The 19,420-nt window shown below is 42.7% G+C and overlaps 1 protein-coding gene across 4 annotated transcripts; it reads left to right on the top strand.

Moving 5' to 3' along the window:
- The first annotated feature begins 854 nt into the window (after window positions 1-854).
- CBX1 (chromobox 1) lies at window positions 855-19,154 on the top strand. Of its 4 annotated transcripts, none has more exons than XM_080831450.1 (5): window positions 855-1,071; window positions 13,715-13,891; window positions 14,578-14,755; window positions 15,327-15,421; window positions 17,654-19,154. In XM_080831450.1, the coding sequence occupies exons 2-5, from the start codon at window positions 13,752-13,754 to the stop codon at window positions 17,796-17,798; spliced, it is 558 nt and encodes a 185-aa protein (XP_080687576.1). In that variant the 5' UTR covers window positions 855-1,071; window positions 13,715-13,751; the 3' UTR covers window positions 17,799-19,154. The 4 variants fall into 4 exon arrangements, with proteins under 4 accessions (XP_080687576.1, XP_080687578.1, XP_080687577.1 ...); XM_080831452.1 differs by having other exon boundaries at window positions 859-1,071; window positions 13,718-13,891; XM_080831451.1 differs by lacking the exon at window positions 855-1,071 and adding an exon at window positions 1,104-1,173.
- The last annotated feature ends 266 nt before the right edge of the window (window positions 19,155-19,420 follow it).

Here is a 19,420-nt window from a genome sequence, read left to right as displayed (position 1 = left end):
CACCTCCCCTTTCCATTGGGTAGGAGAACATTTCATTAATCCACTTAATCATTTATTCAACAAATATTACTTGACAACTGCATGCCAGGGATTGTACTGGGCACCAGTTATAGAGCAGTGAACAACACAAGGCGAAATTTCTGCCCTTAGGGAAGTTTCAAGACCAGCAGACAGATATTAACTAATGACAATAAAGTGGGGTGAATGACGTGACTGAATTTCCAATATGAACAGAACTGGGACAGCGATATATTTGAAATCAGAACCAAACCATTTGTCTCAAAGAATAACAATTACGGTTTTTACCTATTTCTATGTTTTGGGAGGTGGCTGGGTGGAGAAGTGCTCAGGGAGGTTAAGGGGTTGCGCACTAGAGCTCTCCCTTGACACAGCTGATGAAAAAGGTAAAGTTTAGGATGCCATGATGACAACTACCAGGGGGACCTAAACTAGTCTAAAGGGTCAGGCAAGACCTCGAAGGGGAAGTAGGATTTTTAAACAAATTTGAGGCGGAAACTGAGGATTACGTAAATTATTGATTTGATAAAGCTCTGGTTCGAAACCTATTTCGATTAAACATTTTCGAGGATGTGAATTACTGTCCAGAAGTGGTTGATTTTTCGGACCAACCACCATGGAGCTCGCTTGTGGAACCACAAGTTCCAATTCTCCAGGCGGCAACGTTCTAAAAACTACTTTCGCGGCGGCGCTTGCAGTTAAAAACACTAAAACTCCCCGAAACCCTCGCAAACTCCGCGCGGCGGCGGCGGCGTAGGACGCGCGCAGCACTTCGGATCTTGTAGTCTGGGACCGACTCCGAGTCCCACAGTGCTGTGCGGAGGGTCGTCGCGCCTGCGCGGTGCGGGAGGCGGGCAGCGCCGAGTGCGAGGCTCTTTTGTTCGGCTGAGGGGAGGGCCGTTGGCCGGGGCCTGCGGTACGCCGCTTCAGTGAGGGGCTCGACTGCGGCCACCGGCTTGTTGCTTTTCTGGGCGCCACTCCTCCGGCTGGCCAGACGCGACGCGCCATTAGCGCGGCACCGATTCCTCTCGGGCTCTTGGGCGCTGCTCTGAGGTAAAGAGCCCGCTAGAGGCGGGGAAGCGGGCGGGGCGGGAGGGGGGAGCGGGCGCTAGAGGCGCGCGGCGGCGGTGGCGGCGGCGTAGGCGGGAGCCCTGGGTGAGGGGCCGCGCTCTTGCGGTGGAGGTTGGGAGCGGGGAACGCGCCCGGTCCCGCACCCTTCCCGCGCTGAGTTCCGCGCCGGGTGCAGGGGGTCGGGCGCCAGGCGGGAGAAGGATGGAGAGGGCGGGGCGGGCTGCGTACTCTGCCTGAGATAGAGGCGATTTGGGGTGGGCCGAGCTCTGGCGGGTTGTTCCTCTGGGCCTGGGTAGACCAAGACAATGCTACGTGGGTTGTTGGGTGGGCGGCTGCCGGATTGCGTTGGGGAGGAAACACTCGAATAAATTGGTAAGGGGACAGGCTGGGGAGCCTTGATGCTTGGACTTGCGTGGGGGTGACGACTGCGAGACCCTCGGTTTCGAAGGCAACCTGAGAATATGGGTCCGGCCAGCGCTGCCAGAGGCATTACGCTCGCCGGACTAAGGAGAAGTAACTTCGAGGAAATAGTAGAGGGGACTGGGCAGCCCTAGGTGTGCTACTTGGGGAGGAGACCTGTTGGTTAAACTGGAGAAGGGGCTAGCAGAGGGAGGGGCAGTTATGTGCCAGGCTTGGATCTAAAGGGGGAGGAGCTGTTGGGGTAAGTAGGGCGGAGGCCCCGCGAGTGTTTCTGTAGGGAGTTAAAGGGGAAAGGAAAACTGGCCGCCTTTGCTTCCTGATGGACCCTCGCACAGTGGGGAGGCTATAAGAATAATGTGTGAAGAAAGGACAAAACCAGATTTCTTTCCTCTTCCATATTTTCTACTGTCTTCACTCTGATTCCTTCAGGGAGTTAAAAAGTCCCAAGTGCAACGCTTGTTTTGATTCACAGTTCCATAAGTTTTTATCTGGGATCGTCACTGTTCACAAAGGGCAGTGAAATTGTAGAAGCGTGTGGATGAGTTCATCTTTAAGGAATTAGAGAGGTTGTGAGGTGATGTGGGAAATGGGGAGACGAAGAGGAAAAGTTAGTGAGATTGTGGGATTTGTTTCTTAGGCTCTTGTGATTATTTATTTATTTATTTATTTAGCCAGCCTTTCTTTGTTGTTGGAAAATTTTGATGCAAAATGAGCAATACTTCTTCAAAACTTCAGATGAAGGTTTTTCATGGATGGCCTTCTATGCAGATTTGTATTGGTTTAACTTGATTTAGGTGGAGGTTACAAAAAGATTTAATTATACTGGAAACCCTGGCTTGGGGTAAGAAAGCCTCCTGGGTTGTATTAAGACTCCTGTCAGCAGTTTGGAAGAGCTCTGAAAAGGTCCAAGGTTTTGGAATGGAAGCACGAATACAATGGGGGAAATGAGTGCTTGTGTTCCTCCCGAAGTGCTTAGGGATATTTATATTGTAAGTAGTGTGATTGAGAGGGAAATTTGTTGGAACTGGTCACACCTTAATAAAGCTTTAGGGCAGGTTCAGGATCCTCATTCTTTTCCAGTTTTCCCTTTGGTGCCATTTTTCTTCATTGGTCGCTGTAGCCTGAATTGTTTTTTCAGTAAAAATGTAAATAGTGAATAGCCTGGTGCTTCCAGCTTCTTGGTTTAAAGGGACCAAGTAGGGATACCTTAGCAGTATGCATTTGTATTTGCAGGATACTGATACTTTTCTAACCAAACGTCTGAAAAGAAGCAGCCATTAAATAGGGGCACCTGGCTGGCTCAGTCAGGAGAGCATGTGATTCTTCTTCTCCGGATCCTGAGTTCAAGCCCTGTGTTGGTGTAGACATTACTTACAAATAAATAAACTTAAAAAAACAAAAAGCAACCATTGTATCTTGTGCCCATTTTAGGGACTAGGAAAATGTTTCTTTTTGAGTTCATACCATTTAAAAAGAGAATTGATGCATTTTTGTCATTTTTCTTGTAGTTTCTCCATCATAATCTCAACCTTGTTTATATACTACCTCTGGTGATATAACAGATTGTGCATTAGAGTTGATAGATTTTCATTTTATAGGTTATTTCTCAAGATTTTTTGGAACAAAATACTAATGGTTAGTGTATAGGCTCACATAAGATGGGGCTGTGTATGCTTCTTGTTCCTCTAAATGTGTGACACATAGTAGGTTGTTCAGATTATTGAATGAATGGATATGACTTTGAGATCTTAGAATTCCATGTGCTAGCAGAATGAGGTGGGTTGTGGTTTTTTTTAAGATTTTATTTATTGATTTGACAGAGAGCAGGAGAGCAAAGGTGGGTTGGGGGGAGGGGTGGCCAAGGGAGAGGGAGAAGCAGGCTCCCGGATCAGCAGGGAGCCTGACCCAGGGCTCAGAAGGAGTTAATGTGCACTTAAATAATAAGCTTTCCTATCTTTGATGAGTGACATTGGGCGGACTGTAACTGTTGCCCTTGGCATGCTTGTCATAGCCTCTGTTTTTAATATACTCACCTTGGTGTGTAGATTATGTAAGTGACAATTTTAAATACCTTACTCAAGGTCTAGGAGAGGTCCCAGGTTCTGGGTTTCAACAGCAAGCTATAGTTTGAATATTTTGTTTTGAAAGTATCATGAAGAATCTTTTGCGTTCTTTGCATAAAGTTAAATAGTGTTTCCAGATAGTGATGTCTACTGAAAAACTGAATAGCCTTTTAAAGGTTAATTGGAGAAGTTATTCACATATGGACAAAATTAAGATTATTTCAGTATTTGCATTGAATAACTTGTATTAAATCTTTAGTGCCTTTAGAAGGAGCTGCCTGATTTGTCTGTGAAATTGTGCCTTTCTCTTTAATAATAGCTAACACATTGAGGGCCTAACCGAACTGTGGTATTTGAGAGGTTAGTGTCAATAGTCTGGTTTTGTTTTGTTATCTGTGAATGCTTTTCGTCTCTGATTTTAATTCCAGTTTAGCCATAGTTCTAGTCTAACTTTCTTCTTCTTTTTTTTTTTTCTTTTTAAATATTTTATTTATTTATTTGACAAAGAGAAACAGTGAGAGAGGGAACACAAGCAGGGGGAGTGGGAGAGGGAGAAGCAGGCTCCTCACTGAGCAGGGAGCCCAATGTGGGGACTCGATCCTACGACCCTGGGATCATGACCTGAGCCAAAGGCAGACTCCCAACAACTGAGCCACCCAGGCACCCTGTAGTCTAACTTTCTCATCATTTTTATTTCCTCTTAAACTAAAAGACTTGCTTCAGGTTTATCACCGTGTCCTACTAATATTTGCACATCCCTGTGGCCCCTCAGCCCAAAACTGTGTTGTCGGTTCATCCACATCAGCATACTGAAAGGGGGTAGCTAAGTTTCTGGACACATCTCGGATAAAATTCTAATTTTACTAACACACCAGTATTCTAGTCCTGGTCCTGGAATTCAAGAGCAGGTATTCCTTTAAAAATGAAACTTCTTCTCTGGGTATGTGGCACCAGTTCTTGTTTTCTACTCAGTAAAGTTTTCCAGCTGGAAAGCATTTGCCTCTCAAACAGCCATAGCTAATGAACAGGCCAACAGCAGTTTAGAAACGTGAGTTAAGAGGACTACAAATGGAGTATATATCACACATGCCTTCACCTGCCTTTTGATGGCTGGTATATAGTTGCTAATGCTCAGCAAAGGAGTACTTCTTTCTTGTTTTACGTTTTGGGCTTGCAGATGAGATTCCACTTACTGATCATTCCCTAAAACACTGACAACTTTGGACTTCTATTCCCTGAGTTTTGGAGTCTGAGATCCATCCTTACTGTCCATACAAGGAAGGTTCAGCATGTTACACAGGACTACAACCTGCCTTTAATCGGGTGTCTGAGTAAAAATAGAAAAAAAAAATTGCTTTAGCAGCCACAAGGAGAAGAGAAATAATACTTGACTAGGCTTCATGGCAGAAGTAGTGTTTAAGTACGGTCTTGAAGGATGGCTAGGATTTTGACTGTTGGTGTTGGACAGGAACGCTACTTAAAGCCTTGCATGGAGGAAATGTCCAAGGATATGTTCAGGTTATAGTTTTGACAGGAGTGTAGGTTTTGTGAGGGAGTAGAAGTATGAAATGGTTGGAACCAAAGGGTGTTAGATGTTGCACTGAGGAGTTTTTTGTTTTAAGGAGAAGGGAGGGACCTTGTAGAAAATTTTTTAGCGGTTACCTACCACTTTCCTATTCAGCCTGCTCCGCCCAAACTGGTTTACACACCATCTACCTCAGACATGCCTCATTGCTTTTGTTCACAACAGTTCCTTGGGCCAAATTACCCTCCTCAGTCCACCTTTTCAAATGCTGTTGGAGCCTGGCTTCAATCCCAACTCTCCAAAACCTTTCCTAATCACCCTAGCCATTTACTCTTCCAAGCCCCTCTAGTGCTTTTGTGACTACTTACTATTGCTTATGTTTCTTTTGCTAGTTATTATATACTTTTATGATTTCTCTTATTGAAATAGAGTTCAACTTGCATTGTTTTGTATGTTTTTATCTTTCAGGCTTGGCTGTGGGGGCTTTGGGAAATTGTCATAAGCCTTAGTTTTCTCATTTATGAAATGGGTCTAATAGAGTTACTGCATTCAATGCCTTTATATACATTAAGTTTTAAGTATTCAATAAGTTTTAGGGTTTTTTTGTTGTTTTTTTTTTAAGAATTTATTTATTTATTTGAGAGAAAGTGAGAGAGCACGAGCTGGGGAGGGAGGGGCAGAGGGAGAGGGAGAAGCACACTCCCCTCTGAGTGGAGAGCAGACGTGGGACCCGCCCCCAGGACCCCGAGATCACGACCCATGTCGAAGTTAGACGCTTAACTGACTGAGCCACCCAGGCATCCCAAATTTTAGTTATTATGTTGTTATTACTTACCATTAAGGGATTTTTCAAAAGCCTGTGCTGCTTGTGTAGCTGTGTATCCTGCTGGCCTCAACAAACAGCTCGGTTTGTCTGGGTGTGAGAGGGTCCCTTCAATATGGAACTCTCAGTGCTTTTGCCAGAGTGAGTTGGTCCCCCTGTATGCCACCCAGGCTTTTAGTAAATGCTTACTGATTTTATTTGGTTTTAAATAGATAGTATTAAACGCTGGAAGAGCTGTAGTTATAAACTTTTATGGTCATTAATGCTTAGGTCTTAAACCTAAGCTAGAGGCAAAAAAGAGGCAGAAGGAAAATAAGGATTGGAGAAGGGAGCTAGATGAAAGGACTGATATGGGGAGTGATATGCACAATAATTATCATGTTATCCTCACTGGCCATTCCTTCAGTATGGCTGTTTCTACCTGGTCACATTTCTGTTCCTTAGACAAAGCAAGCTCTTCTCACTTCAGGATTTTGAATCAACTATTCCCTCAACTTGGTGTGTTTTTCTGATTTTTGCCAAGTTGTCTCCTTGTCATTGGGTTCAGTTTAAATGTTACTTAATCTAAAGGTACTTTCTTCATAGCATTTATCGCTAATACCTTCTTGATTATTGTGTGTGCCCTTCTCTGCCAGCACATGCATGCGCATACACCCACTCGTGCTCAGCTCATCCACATTAGATTATACGTTCTAAGAGACCAGGGATTTTTTTTGTCTGTCCTGCTCACCCAGTTTCTCTAGCACCTTAAACATAATAGGTATCCAATAGATAAATTTTTTTTAAAGATTTTATTTATTTATTTGACAGACAGAGATCTCAAATAGGCAGAGAGGCAGGCAGAGAGGTTGGGGGGGAGCAGGCTTCCTGCTGAGCAGAGAGCCCGCTGTGGGACTCGTCCCAGGACCCTGGGATCACGACCTGAGCGACCTGAGCCGAAGGCAGAGGCTTAACCCACTGAGCCACCCAGGTGCCCCATCCAATAGATAATTGTTAAATGATGAATACTGTAGGAGGGTGTTCATAGGAAGAATTAATAACCTAAACTTAGTCTGGGGCCTTAAGGAAACTTTTGACCGTGACATTTTAGGTAAGGGAAGCGGTCACGTGAAAGAATGGGTCAAAGCGCAAGGTAATTATGATTGATAGGTTAGGTGTAGTGTTCTTCAGCTCAGATGCTTACGGATAATGATTTGAAGAGATCTGAAATTTTTTTTAAAGATTTTGTTAATTTATTTGGCAAAGAGGGAACACAAGCAGGGGGAGTGGGAGAGGGAGAAGCAGGCCTCCCGCCGAGCAGGGAGCCAGATGCGGGGACCGTGATTCAGGGCTGGATCCCAGGACCCTACGATCATGACCCAAGGCGAAGCAGACCCACTGAGCCACCCAGGCACCCCACAAATAAACCATTTTGTTGAAACTTTACATTGTGTTCAGAATTTACTCTTTCTCACCTATCTTATCTTTCTTGATATGAAGTTATGTCCCTTTTGCCAGTTACTACAAGAGCATTGTTACTTTATTTTCCTGTGTGGGCCAGATAAAAGGAAGAGCAGAAGAAATTCCTACACTTCAGGTATATGAAGTGTGATTCTTCAGTTTCTGGCAGCTCTTCTCTCTTGGTCATCTAGAAATGAGATCTTGGTTTCTCTGTTTCATAATTATTGGTTCCTTCATAACAGCCAGACCTGGGTTCTTCTTGAGTGTGTTCTGGAGCTGTTCTCCAGTTTTAAAAAACTTAGCTGTGAATTTCAGTCATGCACGCAGGATAGAAGTGCTGTTTTCTTTTTGAGTACTTAATGCCTTGGGTTTCAAAAAGCTATCTTTAAGCTTAAAGCAGTAAATAATTAATGAAATAGGACATATTTGCAAATATATAAATAGATCATTAATACCAGAAGGTCATAAAAGCTCACCTCAGAGGAATCCCATGAGGGTTGTTACATCTATTTGGAAATTGAGTTATTTAGCAAATACATATAATTGCCTGTAGGCATAAAGTTGTTTTGAGAGGTAGGGACAGGAAAGATACCATCTTGTCCTCATACTAGCTTTCTTCTGATGAAAGGAACTGTGAGGATCCTTCAGGCAGTGCTCTTCCTGTTGGATTGCTAATTCAGAAAAGGTCTAGATTAAATAATGCTGAATGTGATAATAGAGAAGGTTTTGTTTTCAAGAGCATCAGTTTATTGCTCCAACCTTACTCTCAAGTCTATGAAAAAGTAAAATGTTCATCTGCCTTTTAAGTGACTCATAAGAATTGATTTATGTCTGAAATGTGTGTCATTTCACCTGAGGAATGTAGTTTCTCCCAGTCCTCTTACAGCAGTGGCTTTTATCCAAGGATATGCATCAAATCACCTAAGGAGCTTTTAATTATATTATTAATTATTTATTTTTAAGTAAATTGTATGGCGATTGTGGGGCTCAAACTCATGACCCTAAAGTCAAGAGTCACACAGATCACCTAAGGAGCTTTTTTTTTTTTTTTTTAAGATTTTATTTGACAGCGAGAGAGGGAATACAAGCAGGAGGAGTGGTAGAGGGGAGAAACAGGCTTCTTGCTGAGCGGGGAGCCCAAATCCTGGTCCGAAGCCCCAATGCAGGGCGTTGGGCTCGATCTTAGGACCCTGGGATCCTGACCTGAGCGGAAGGCAGACGCTTAACAGCTTCACCATGCCATGCGCCCCACACCTAAGGAGGTTTTAAAGATGCAGATGCCATGGTCAAAGCAACATTGTTTGTTATAATAGAAAATTTGAAACAACCCAAATTTTCCTGACTAGGTGATGGTTAGTATGATGTGTCCTTACAATACAGAATACCGTGCAGCTTGTTATTAATTGAGATCTGTATGGAACAGTGTCAAAGTATGAAAAGGCAAGTTGTAGAACTATAATAATCTGTTGCACTTAATGTCTATCTGTGTTAGTTTATGTATAGAAGAATGAGAACAGGCTTTGGCAGGTTTTGGGCCAAGGAACTTTTGATTTCCTACATTAAATATTTTTGTAATTGAATATGAATACATGTATTATATTACAGATACAAAAACAGTGTTTCTTAAAAATAATGCACACCCTACTTTCTGTGTCGCTGGATCTGGATGCCAGTTTTATAAACTCCATGGGTGATTCTGATTCATCTGTAGATGAAAGAAAGCTCTCTCCTCAAGGTCTGCTTTCCTGTGAGTTCTTTCTTAGTAAAGGTGGTCACTTCACCAAACCAACATTCTGAATGCTCCTTAGCATTTAGCTCAAAGCGCTATTGCTTTGATTTCAGAGGTTTGTGATAGTTACCTGTCCTGACATCTGGAATTTGATCTTTCAAGCTGGCAAGAAATCAGTAGCAGCTCCTCAAAAACAAAACAAAATGCCTTCTTCTCTTGTATCTGATACTGTACTGCCTTCTGCTTTCAAGTAGCATTGTTTCTCTCTCTTTTCTAGCTTCTAAACTCCTGGTGGAGGGTGTGTAGGGGGAGAATCGGGACAGTGCTTGTTTTCCTCTTGATAGAGCTCTGAGTTTGTGGCTCTTCAGGTTTATACCATCTCTGGATTCATTGGGACACTCTAGATAAATTTTGGTTTCTAAAATTGGCATTTTCTTGGTACTCTCTCCAGCCTACTTGGTGTAGGTATTAAACTGCAAAATTTCCACACCATCTAGCATGTGCCAATTTAAGGCTCCAAAGACTTGCTGGGGGACTAACAACCAAGGCTTTGTTACTGCCTGCTGATTTAACAACGAAAACCTTTGTATTCCAGTAACCAGTTAAGAATCATTGGTTTTTTAATACTATACCTCACAAGTTCTTTTCTGAAAGAAAATCATTATCAGTCACTTCCTTATTTACTGATGACAAATTGTAGGGAATATCCATTTAAAGAAATCTCTGTCCTGGGTGGCTCAGTAGGTTAGGCGTCTGCCTTCGCTTGGGGCATGATCCCGGGGTTGGTGATCGAGCCCCACATCAGGCTTCCTGCTCAGCAGAGAGTCTTCTTCCTCTTCTTCTGTACCTCCCCATGCTCATGCTCTCTCTCTCTCAAATAAATAAAATACTAAGAAAAAGTAATCTCTGTCCTGTCCTTGTACAGGCTGAAGAGAAGTCTCCCTCCCTACTACAGGAGTGTGGCTAGCTCCTAGTTCTGTGTGTGCATCAGGGCTTTGAGCTCAGCCTTGCTGTATGTCCTAAGTATGTGACCTTAGGTGATTTATTTTGTGTAAATGTTATGTTATCCATGAGGTGTTGGTAATACCTGAGTGGCTTGTTTCGTGGAATTGTTTTGAGGATCAAATGAGGTAGCACTTCGTAAATTAAATTTCAATATAAGTATATTTTTCTAGGCAGCCTAAAATGTGGCAGACCCAGTAAATTTATTTGTTTGTTTAAGTTGTCTCTAAACCCAATGTGGGTCTTATTACACTCAGAATCCCAAGATCAAGAAGTCACAGTCTACAGTCTGAGCCAGCCAGGTGTCCCATCCCAGTAAATATTTAGATAAAAGTTATAACAGCTTAAATTAACTCTAGGTTTTTTTGTCTTGCAACATAGGGATAAGCCTTAAGGAGACTGGTCCAAGGACTAAGGTTTCTGAGTTAATCCAGAACTGCTCACCTTTAACGTACTCCTCTTGTGATGGTCTGTCATAAATTTTGACCATTTGTTCAATGTTTATGGCACTTTTGGTGCCATAATTTGATTTCCAGGATGCTTAGGGGGGAGAGGCAAGTTGTGTTGATAAAAAGCCCTTTTCTGTTGTGCTACTATACTGATTTGAGTTACTTTGAGATTTCCTTGCCAAGCAATTCCAACTGAGAGTCCTCTTTCTGGATGTCCCTGCTAGTGTTTGGAGGCTACCATATTCAGGAAAAGAGGGTTTCTGTTGACATAATCCTATTGGGGGCTGCCTGGGTGACTCAGTTAGGTGTCTGCCTTTGGGTTGGGTCATGAGTGGGGAGTCTGCTTCTCCCTCTGCCTCTGCTCCTCCCCTACTCGAGCTCTTTCCTTCCCTCTCTCTCAAAAATAAAATAAAATCTTTAAAAAAAAATCCATTTGGAAACATTGGCACATTGTAATACTTAAGGGAGCCTCTTGGGCTCGTCTGAAGGTGCTAGATTCTATAGAAAGAGTGGGTTGCATTTATAATCTACTTCACTGATTTTGACAAACACCTTATTCAGGACCCTAGAGAACTACCTATAAATAAGGGAAAAACCCAGGTTGGGAACCCTGGCTAAGAATCTCTGAGAATACCTCCATCTGAGATAGATGTTGGGATGAGCCAGGTAAGAAAGCTCAGAAAGAAGCAGGAGTCTGATTTCTACATTCTTCACTTTTTTGAGTTGCTCTTAAGAAAATGAGTTGAGTGAGTAAAGAAAGGAGGTTTCACTGTAGATTTCCCCCTTTGGGGGGGTTTTCTTAACCTAAAGGATATAGTCTCTGTTCCTTGACTCTTCCTGCTTGGGATCAGGCTAATGATGGAGAGGAGGCCTGCAGTAGTAGTAAAGACAAACCAGAAGCTGTTCTGACCCTTTTGGTTCCTAGTAGCAGGATTAGATGGGCAGTAACTGCTTTTTGTGAGTAAGACAGATACAGCTATTAATGTAGATAACACAGGGCCTGACTTTTATGAAAATTTGTTATATATATATATTTTTAAAGATTTTATTTATTTATTTGACAGAGATCACAAGTAGGCAGAGAGGCAGGCAGAGAGAGAGAGGTGGAAGCAGGCTCCCTGCTGAGCAGAGAGCCCAATGCGGGGCTGGATCCCAGGACCCTGGGATCATGACCTGAGCTGAAGGCAGAGGGTTTAACCCACTGAACCACCCAAGCGCCCCTTGATTTTCTGTATCTCATTGTGGGCAACTGTGATCCATCAATTTACAGGTTTTTGGCCAGTTTTGTAGCTCAGTTTTGTTGTATTGATATCTTATGGCGCCACCTACTGACACAAATTGGTAAACAAATGCATTAAGCCTACCAGCAGTCAGAATTGTATTTGAAGGACTAAAAATAGATTTCTAGGGGACTAGGATTTAAGCACCAGAAGTCACCCAGCCTGGAGATGTATTTTACAAAACAATAAACTCAGGTTCTATTATCTGTGATAACTATCTCTTTTTTTTTCCTATCATTTTCCAGATTATTGCAGTGTCCCAGTTTAGAGGATTTTGTGATCATTCTGGCATTTTTATAAGTCTTTCTCCACCTCATAAATAGAATAAGAAACTAACAAGAAACTTTCAAGTTGAAAGTCATTGGTGGCGTTCAGAAAAGACTGCATAAAGAACCTTGAGACTCAGGAGAGGTGTTTTTCTGTTTTGTTTTGTTTCTTTGTTTGTTTTCTAAAGATTTTATTTGTTTGACAGACCGAGATCACTAGTAGGCAGAGAGGGAGACACGGGGTGTGTGTGGGGGGGGAGCAGGCTCCCTGCTGAACAGAGAGCGTGATGTGGGGCTCGATCCCAGGACCCTGAGATCATGACCCGAGCCGAAGGCAGAGGCTTAATCTTAACACTGAGCCACCCAGGCGCCCCTCAGGAGAGGTGTTTTAACAATGCAAAGAAATGGGGGGAAATTAAGCCAGATGTTTAAAAATTGAACAAACTACTTCACACTGTGAAAGTTGAAGTCCAGTAATATGAAAGTATGGATCAGAGGGTTATAGTATATAAGTCTGATACGTGTACATTATTTTCAGGAGCCTTGCTTTCAATTAATATTTTGTTTTTTAAAAGTTTTATTCATTTATTTTAGAGAGAGTTCATGGTGGGGGCGGGAGAGGGGAGAGAAGAGCAGAGAGAGAGAAGGAGACTCCCTGCTTACTGAAGATCATGACCAGCTGAAAACAAGAGTTGGACGCTTTACCATCTGAGCCATCCAGGCACCCTCAGTTTAACTAATATTTTAGATACCATGCTCTATGGTAAAATGGGTATTGGGAACATAATAGCTTAGAAAGAATAGGGATGCCTGGGTGGCTCAGTTGGTTAAGCACCTGTCTTCAGCTCAGGTCATAATCTGAAGGTCCTGGGATCGAGTCTTGCATGCCTGCCACTCCCCCTGCTTGTTCTGTTTCTCTTTAACAAATAAATGAAATCTTAAAAGGAAAAAAAAAACCTTAGGATAAAAGGCGTGGGGTTTTTTTGTTTTGTTTTGTTTTTTAGTTTTTATTTATTTATTTGACAGAGAGAGACATAGAGAGCACAAGCAGGGGGAGTGGAGAGGGAGAAACAGGCTCCGCTGAGCAGAGAGCCCGATGCAGGGCTTGATCCCAATCCCAGAACCCTGGGATCATGACCTGAGCAAATGCTTAACGACTGAGCCACCCAAGAGCCCCTAGGTATAAAAGTTTTAAGTGGGGCGCCTGGGTTGCTCAGTGGGTTAAAGCCTCTGCCTTCGGCTCAGTTCATGATCTCAGGGTCCTGGGATCGAGCCCTGCATCGGGCTCTCTGCTCAGCAGGGTGCCTGCTTCCCTTCCCCTCTCTCTGCCTGTCTCTCTGCCTACTTGTGATCTCTGTCAAATAAAATCTTTAAAAAAAAAAAAAGTTTTAAGTGGATATGCAAGAATAAAGAAGTTTTGCTATGAGATTGGTTGGGGCTGTTTATGCACTAACTTTCTAGCTGAATAGATAAGGAAACTATTTTATACTGAAGTTGAATGGGCAGAACACTCTTACATAAACAGCATATGCTATTAAAGTCAGTAATGTCCCTTGATTTCTAACCATCCAAATATTCACCTAGCCAAGAAAAGTGTGCCCTAACGCCCTTTTTATTTTACACTTTAGCAGCGTCACCCTTTAGACCAGAAAGCTGGCGGGCACTATGGGGAAGAAACAAAACAAGAAGAAAGTGGAGGAGGTGCTAGAAGAGGAGGAAGAGGAATATGTGGTGGAAAAAGTTCTTGATCGTCGAGTGGTAAAGGGCAAAGTGGAGTACCTCCTAAAGTGGAAGGGGTTCTCAGAGTAAGTTTCATTAACCTGGGTAAATCCATTCATTCATTCATTTACTTATTTTAAAGGTTTTTTTTTATTTATTTGATAGAGATAGCCAGAGAGGGAATAAAGGCAGGGAGAGTGGGAGAGGAAAAGCAGGCTTCCCACCGAGCAGGGAGCCCAATGTGGGGCTTGAACCCAGGACCCTAGGATCAATGACCTGAGTTGAAGATAGATGCTTAACGACTGAGCCACACAGGTGCCCCTAAATCCATTCATTTAGTCACTGACTATTTCTCAGGAGTCTAGTAATGTGCAAGGCCTAGAGTGCTCTGATGGGTAATGTGACCCAGGCCTGGCCTTCATGGCTTACAGTCTAATTAGGAAAACCATCTACATGTGCAAAGTGCTATAATGCAAGACAGTGATTTCTGAGAAGCAGTTTTATGTACAGGCTTTAGACCATTTCAAGTATGCAAACAGTAACTTTCCTTTGAAGAAGACAAATTTCTAAGCTTTCAGTTTGTATTAAAAAGTCCCCCTCCCCAAGAAATTTCAGCATTGCCAAGTTCTTGGTCTTGGGCAAAATCTGGTTACTCATTATCATTAACTCCTCTTTTCCAAGGATACCAGCTCTCGTCATCCTGTGCGTCTCCTTAGTGTGAGTGTGCTAACTTTGAGTGGAAAGTGTGACTCACTGTGCCCTCTGGTTTCAGTGAGGATAACACGTGGGAGCCAGAAGAGAACTTGGATTGCCCTGATCTCATTGCCGAGTTTCTGCAGTCACAGAAAACAGCACACGAGACAGATAAATCAGAGGGAGGCAAACGCAAAGCTGACTCTGATTCTGAAGATAAGGGAGAAGAGAGCAAACCAAAGAAGAAGAAAGAAGAGGTAAGGGGAGAAGAATTTTTACTAGCCAGAATTTCTACTGCTGGCAAGCTGAAAGCCCTTTTAATTTTTAAATGTAAGCACTCTCATTCAGCTGCTTCTTGGACCTCAGCAGCCATATCTCATTCCTTCTGAATCTTAGGCTAATGCTTACAAACTGTTTGGGGATTCATTCTGGTAAATAATGTATATTTACTTTATCTGAGGTTCAAGAATAGTAAGTACAGGTAAATTCATTCTTGTAGATAGATAGTTTTTCATGTTGTAATCATTATGGGTGTGAGATTGCTAGGTTCATCTGTTCATTACCTTAAAGTAAGTTATCTTCTGAGGGTGAAGAAATAGTTGTGAAAATTATTTTGCTTGAGATGTATGTCCCTTTTTACATATGGGGAACCTCAGGACCTTGATGGAAGAATCACTCAGAAGGCTGCAAAAAGGCCTATGACTTGGAGCCAAGGTATTGATGAAATACTGACAAGTGTGATTATATTAATCTGAGAAGCAGGAGTGACTTCAGTCTGGATAACAGTCCCATATAATTAAAGTTGTTCCATCCATCTGGTTCTTACAGTCAGAAAAGCCACGAGGCTTTGCCCGGGGTTTGGAGCCAGAGCGGATTATTGGAGCTACAGACTCCAGTGGAGAACTCATGTTCCTGATGAAATGGTGAGTCTGCCAGTGGCTCTGTGTGGTGGTTTTTTTCTTCTCCCCATCTGTTCCATGCCAGAAGAAAAGAGCTGGACCTTCGAAATTCCAGTCGCCCAAGTGTGAAATCTTTAAGATGGCATAGTCCTTCGATAGTGACCCTCGGCCTGACCGCCAACCTGGACTCATGAGTTACAGGTAGGGGCCCTTAGGATTCTCAGATCTTTGCCCAGTTTTTTAGGAGGTGGGAGAAAATCCAGAATGGAGAAGGTATGGGGAAGGATCACATTTCACTTATGTAAACGAAGGGGGGGGGAATGAAATGTGATTGAACCACCCTCCCCTTGTACTACCTCCTTAATAAAGATCGGGCTGGCCCCAGGTTCAGAAGTTCTGTTAACTTCTCAGGGTTAGTTGAGAATTTCGGTAGGTCTTTGTCCTTAATTGTTAGATCCTTTCCCCTTAGTGCAGATTCTGTAATTCCAGGATCAGCCAGTAGGGGTCAGCAAGTCCCCTTTACTGAGCATAGAGCAAGGCACACACCTGTGCGCGCGCCCCCCCCCCCCTTGGAAGTATATCAGTGGTAGTAACTCCACGAAACAGATTAATGAAAACAGTTGTGTTGGAATTACAAGAACTGTGACCCCAGATTCTCTAAAATCTCCCTATTCTCTGTCCAAAGGAAGGCTTTCTTACCCTTTTCTTGCTTGTTGAAAAATAACTTGTGCCCCATCCCTGTCCTGCGTCGTTTTCGCACCCCCCACCCCGCCCATGTGGGTCTCAATCATTGTGCTTAAAATATAAATTAGGAGCGAATGATTCTAAACTTTTGCCAATTAAGGCAGCATTCTGAGGATTTTGTCCTTTTGTCAGTCTAGAAACTTCTCTGAAACTCCTGTCTGCACCAGTTCTCCTGGTTTAGAAGGTGGCCAGAGAGGCCTAACTTTGACACTACTAAAAGGCTATGTCACAATTAGGTGAAACTCTTTTTTCTTATTTTGCATTCCCTAGATGTTCATTGAATCAGATCTTTTAGCTGATTTATTGCTAGCCTATAGGAGAAAAGTTCATTTTTAAGGTGTGCATTTGGGATAAAAGGATTGATACTAGGAGTTATAGTCCAACTAGAGTATATTTTCTCTGTCTGCATGTGACCAGTCTGAGTTACAGTACTGTTTCTATCTTGTCTAAGATTACATTCCTTTTGGTTGAATTACCGCTATTTGTAAAGATTTTACCTGAATGTAACTCTACAGGTTAAGATAAAAAGATTGGATATTGATTATAAACCTGAATTCATTTTAAGGTGATTTTCCTGGAGAGTTGAGATACTTGTCTGTTTCCAAAATACCAAATATTTCTTTGCTGTGAGTTGACTGAACTTCCCTCAGAAAGTGTTGTTTTCATGCAGCCTGCTTCAGGCTCCCAACTATTACACTCCTTTTTCCTCCCATTCTCTTCAGTCCATTGTTTAAAAACATACCTTACCAGCTTAGTCAACCCTGGTACTTTGGGCTCTCTGGCTTTGGTTTATCTGTTGCTGGGTACTAGAAGTTTGGTGTGGTGCCTCATCAGAGAGCCCATCATAGAACTGCTAACTGCCCTAATGCCACTGCTCCCATCCAGGAGATTCCCAGTGGCCTTATTCCTAAGTCCTTTGTAATATGTATGTGATTTTCAAATTTTGAAACCATTTTAAAGTCCAGAAAAATACAGAGAGTTATGTAACAGTCCCTTATTTTCTACTTCCCAGTGTTGAAGCACCATTTCAAAGCACCTGGGAGTTGTGGAATGTCTGTGTGAGCTTGGCATTTGGTAACGTTAAACAGTGTAATTATGAGTCAGTGAGAATGTGTCCACCTGCATTGGCTAGAGCCAGTGGTATTAAATCTTACTGCCCAATCTGGTATTAAATTCTATTATAAAGCCGGGATACGGCTTTTAGAAGAGTGTGAAAGCCTCTCTTCTGCCCTTGAAGAATCTGAGAGTCATGTTTTTTTCCTGGCCTTGACTGGAGGTTCAGATGTGATAGATTGAGTTAAGTGACTTAGCTTTTAACAAAGATGCCCAGAGAGGATTTTCAACAGAAGATCTTTGCGGATGTCACTTGACTAAATGCTGCTTGGGCCATGTTATCACTCTTCCCTAGGCTACTCTTTTGGAATTAATACTCTTAAAGCCCTATTCCTTGTGTCATCCAAGTTAGGAGACCACCAGCACCTGGTCTCAGGGTCTCTCTGCTTTGTTCTGCAGGAAAAATTCTGATGAGGCTGACCTAGTCCCTGCCAAGGAAGCCAATGTCAAGTGCCCACAGGTGGTCATATCCTTCTATGAGGAAAGGCTGACGTGGCATTCTTACCCCTCGGAGGATGATGACAAAAAAGATGACAAGAATTAACTCTCCTGAGTACCTGCCCCTGTCACATCTGACTGTGGGTTTCAAGTGGGGAGGGAAGGAGTTCTACTTGACACCATAGAGGTGGCTTGAGAAGATGTCCTTTGAAGAGCCAGTATCGTTTTCTGTGCCCTACAGCAGCCCAAGTGCTTTAAAGCCTTTCCATGCTGTGTAGTTTGCACATCCATCCCAGTGGAGGGGAGGGAAGAGAAGTGTTGCAAGGCAGCCCATTCTGTACTTTGCTGAGAAAGGCAAAGGGCCTTCCATGAAGGACAGAACTTGCAGAATGGGTGTGTGGGAGAGCAAAAGATACTGTAGATCTTCAAAGCGCATCTCCACAACCCACAGCCTTCTTCCCAATAGTGTTAACTCTGCATTTTTACAGCGTAGCATGTGTGTAGTTTTTGGCTATTACTGGTGTATCATTTTGGGGTGGGAGGGTTGGGGGTGGGAAGGAACAGAGATGGGTAGGATCATTTTTGTTAAAATTTGGGCCTGATTGGGGAAATGGTAAAACAATGGAAAGAACAAACTTGTGGTGATTCGGTTCTGTGTCCAGAATATTTTATCTTTTCAAAAAAATGTCATTGGCAACCTAAATGAGGACTGTGAGAGACTGTTTAAAAGCTGTGAATGCCTGAAATTTATAAGCCAAGGTGTTCCCTGCCTGAGCTTAATGCTGTTCCCGACAGAGGACTAAGCCAGTCAATAAGTTACCAAAGCTGCCATTTTGGGGATGGAAACTGGCTGAAGAGGGAGTTTAATTGGAGTGTATTCATAGGCAGATTGTTCTGTCTTAGAGGTGCTAATTCTCAAAATTGATAAGAAGACTCTTTTCCAATTATGAGGTTTTAGACATCAGCTTGTCCAACCACACCACTGGCTGTGAGGTATTTGGGGAGGGGAAGTGGGTGGTGTAGAAAGTGGGAGAGTAGAGAAAGACAAGGGCCCCTGCTCTTAGGGTGGAAAACTCTTGGAGCCTGTTATTTGAACTTTGAACTCTGAAATCATTGGTGGCAGAGTTCAGTCACTGACAGCACAAGTTCACTGAATCACTTCCAAGAGCGAATGATTTCAAAAGCCCTGGTCTCAGGAGAAGATTAAACTTTCATACTAGGGCAGTGGTTCACTTTAAAACACAAAACAGAAAATTTTTTTAATCCTAAGAATTAACTAATACCCAAAATGCTGTCTTGAATCATGAGATCCATCAGTTCTTGACATCGTCTAGACCTGCATTCTAGAACTCCATTGTAAAATCTTTTTAGGCATGTGTTAGGTTTCTGTGGAAACTTTGTTTAAATGTAAACTTCATACCACATTGTCGGTTTTTGTCTTAATAAAACTATAGATTTATAATCTTTGATTTCTGTCTTGATTAAATATTACCAAAAACTCTCCCTGCCTTTCATTACTTTATAGGTTCAGCCTATAAGGAAACAACTTCTACAGTTGGGTGGTTTAATTTCTTGAACACTGTAGGCTTGAGAATCTAATGTTGGGCCTGAAACTTTGAGTGGTCTCATCATTATTTATTTAGTGACCATTTATTAAACATTTGTAATTACTCCAGAGATCGTAAAGTTTGTCACATCATTCTGTCTTCATATTGCGCAGTTTGTTTG

This window comes from Martes martes (genome assembly GCF_963455335.1).
Source record: "Martes martes genome assembly, contig: scaffold_353, whole genome shotgun sequence".
In the NCBI taxonomy this organism is placed as follows: domain Eukaryota; kingdom Metazoa; phylum Chordata; class Mammalia; order Carnivora; family Mustelidae; genus Martes; species Martes martes.
The sequence above is the reverse complement of the archived record's forward strand: the minus strand, read 5'-3'. Positions and strand labels throughout refer to the sequence as shown.

Coding starts and splice junctions, on each gene's coding strand:
- CBX1 (XM_080831450.1), top strand. CDS start 13,752: ATGGGGAAGAAACAAAACAAGAAGAAAGTGGAGGAGGTGCTAGAAGAG. Junction 13,892..14,577: donor AAGTGGAAGGGGTTCTCAGA/GTAAGTTTCATT, acceptor CTCTGGTTTCAG/TGAGGATAACACGTGGGAGC. Junction 14,756..15,326: donor CAAAGAAGAAGAAAGAAGAG/GTAAGGGGAGAA, acceptor TGGTTCTTACAG/TCAGAAAAGCCACGAGGCTT.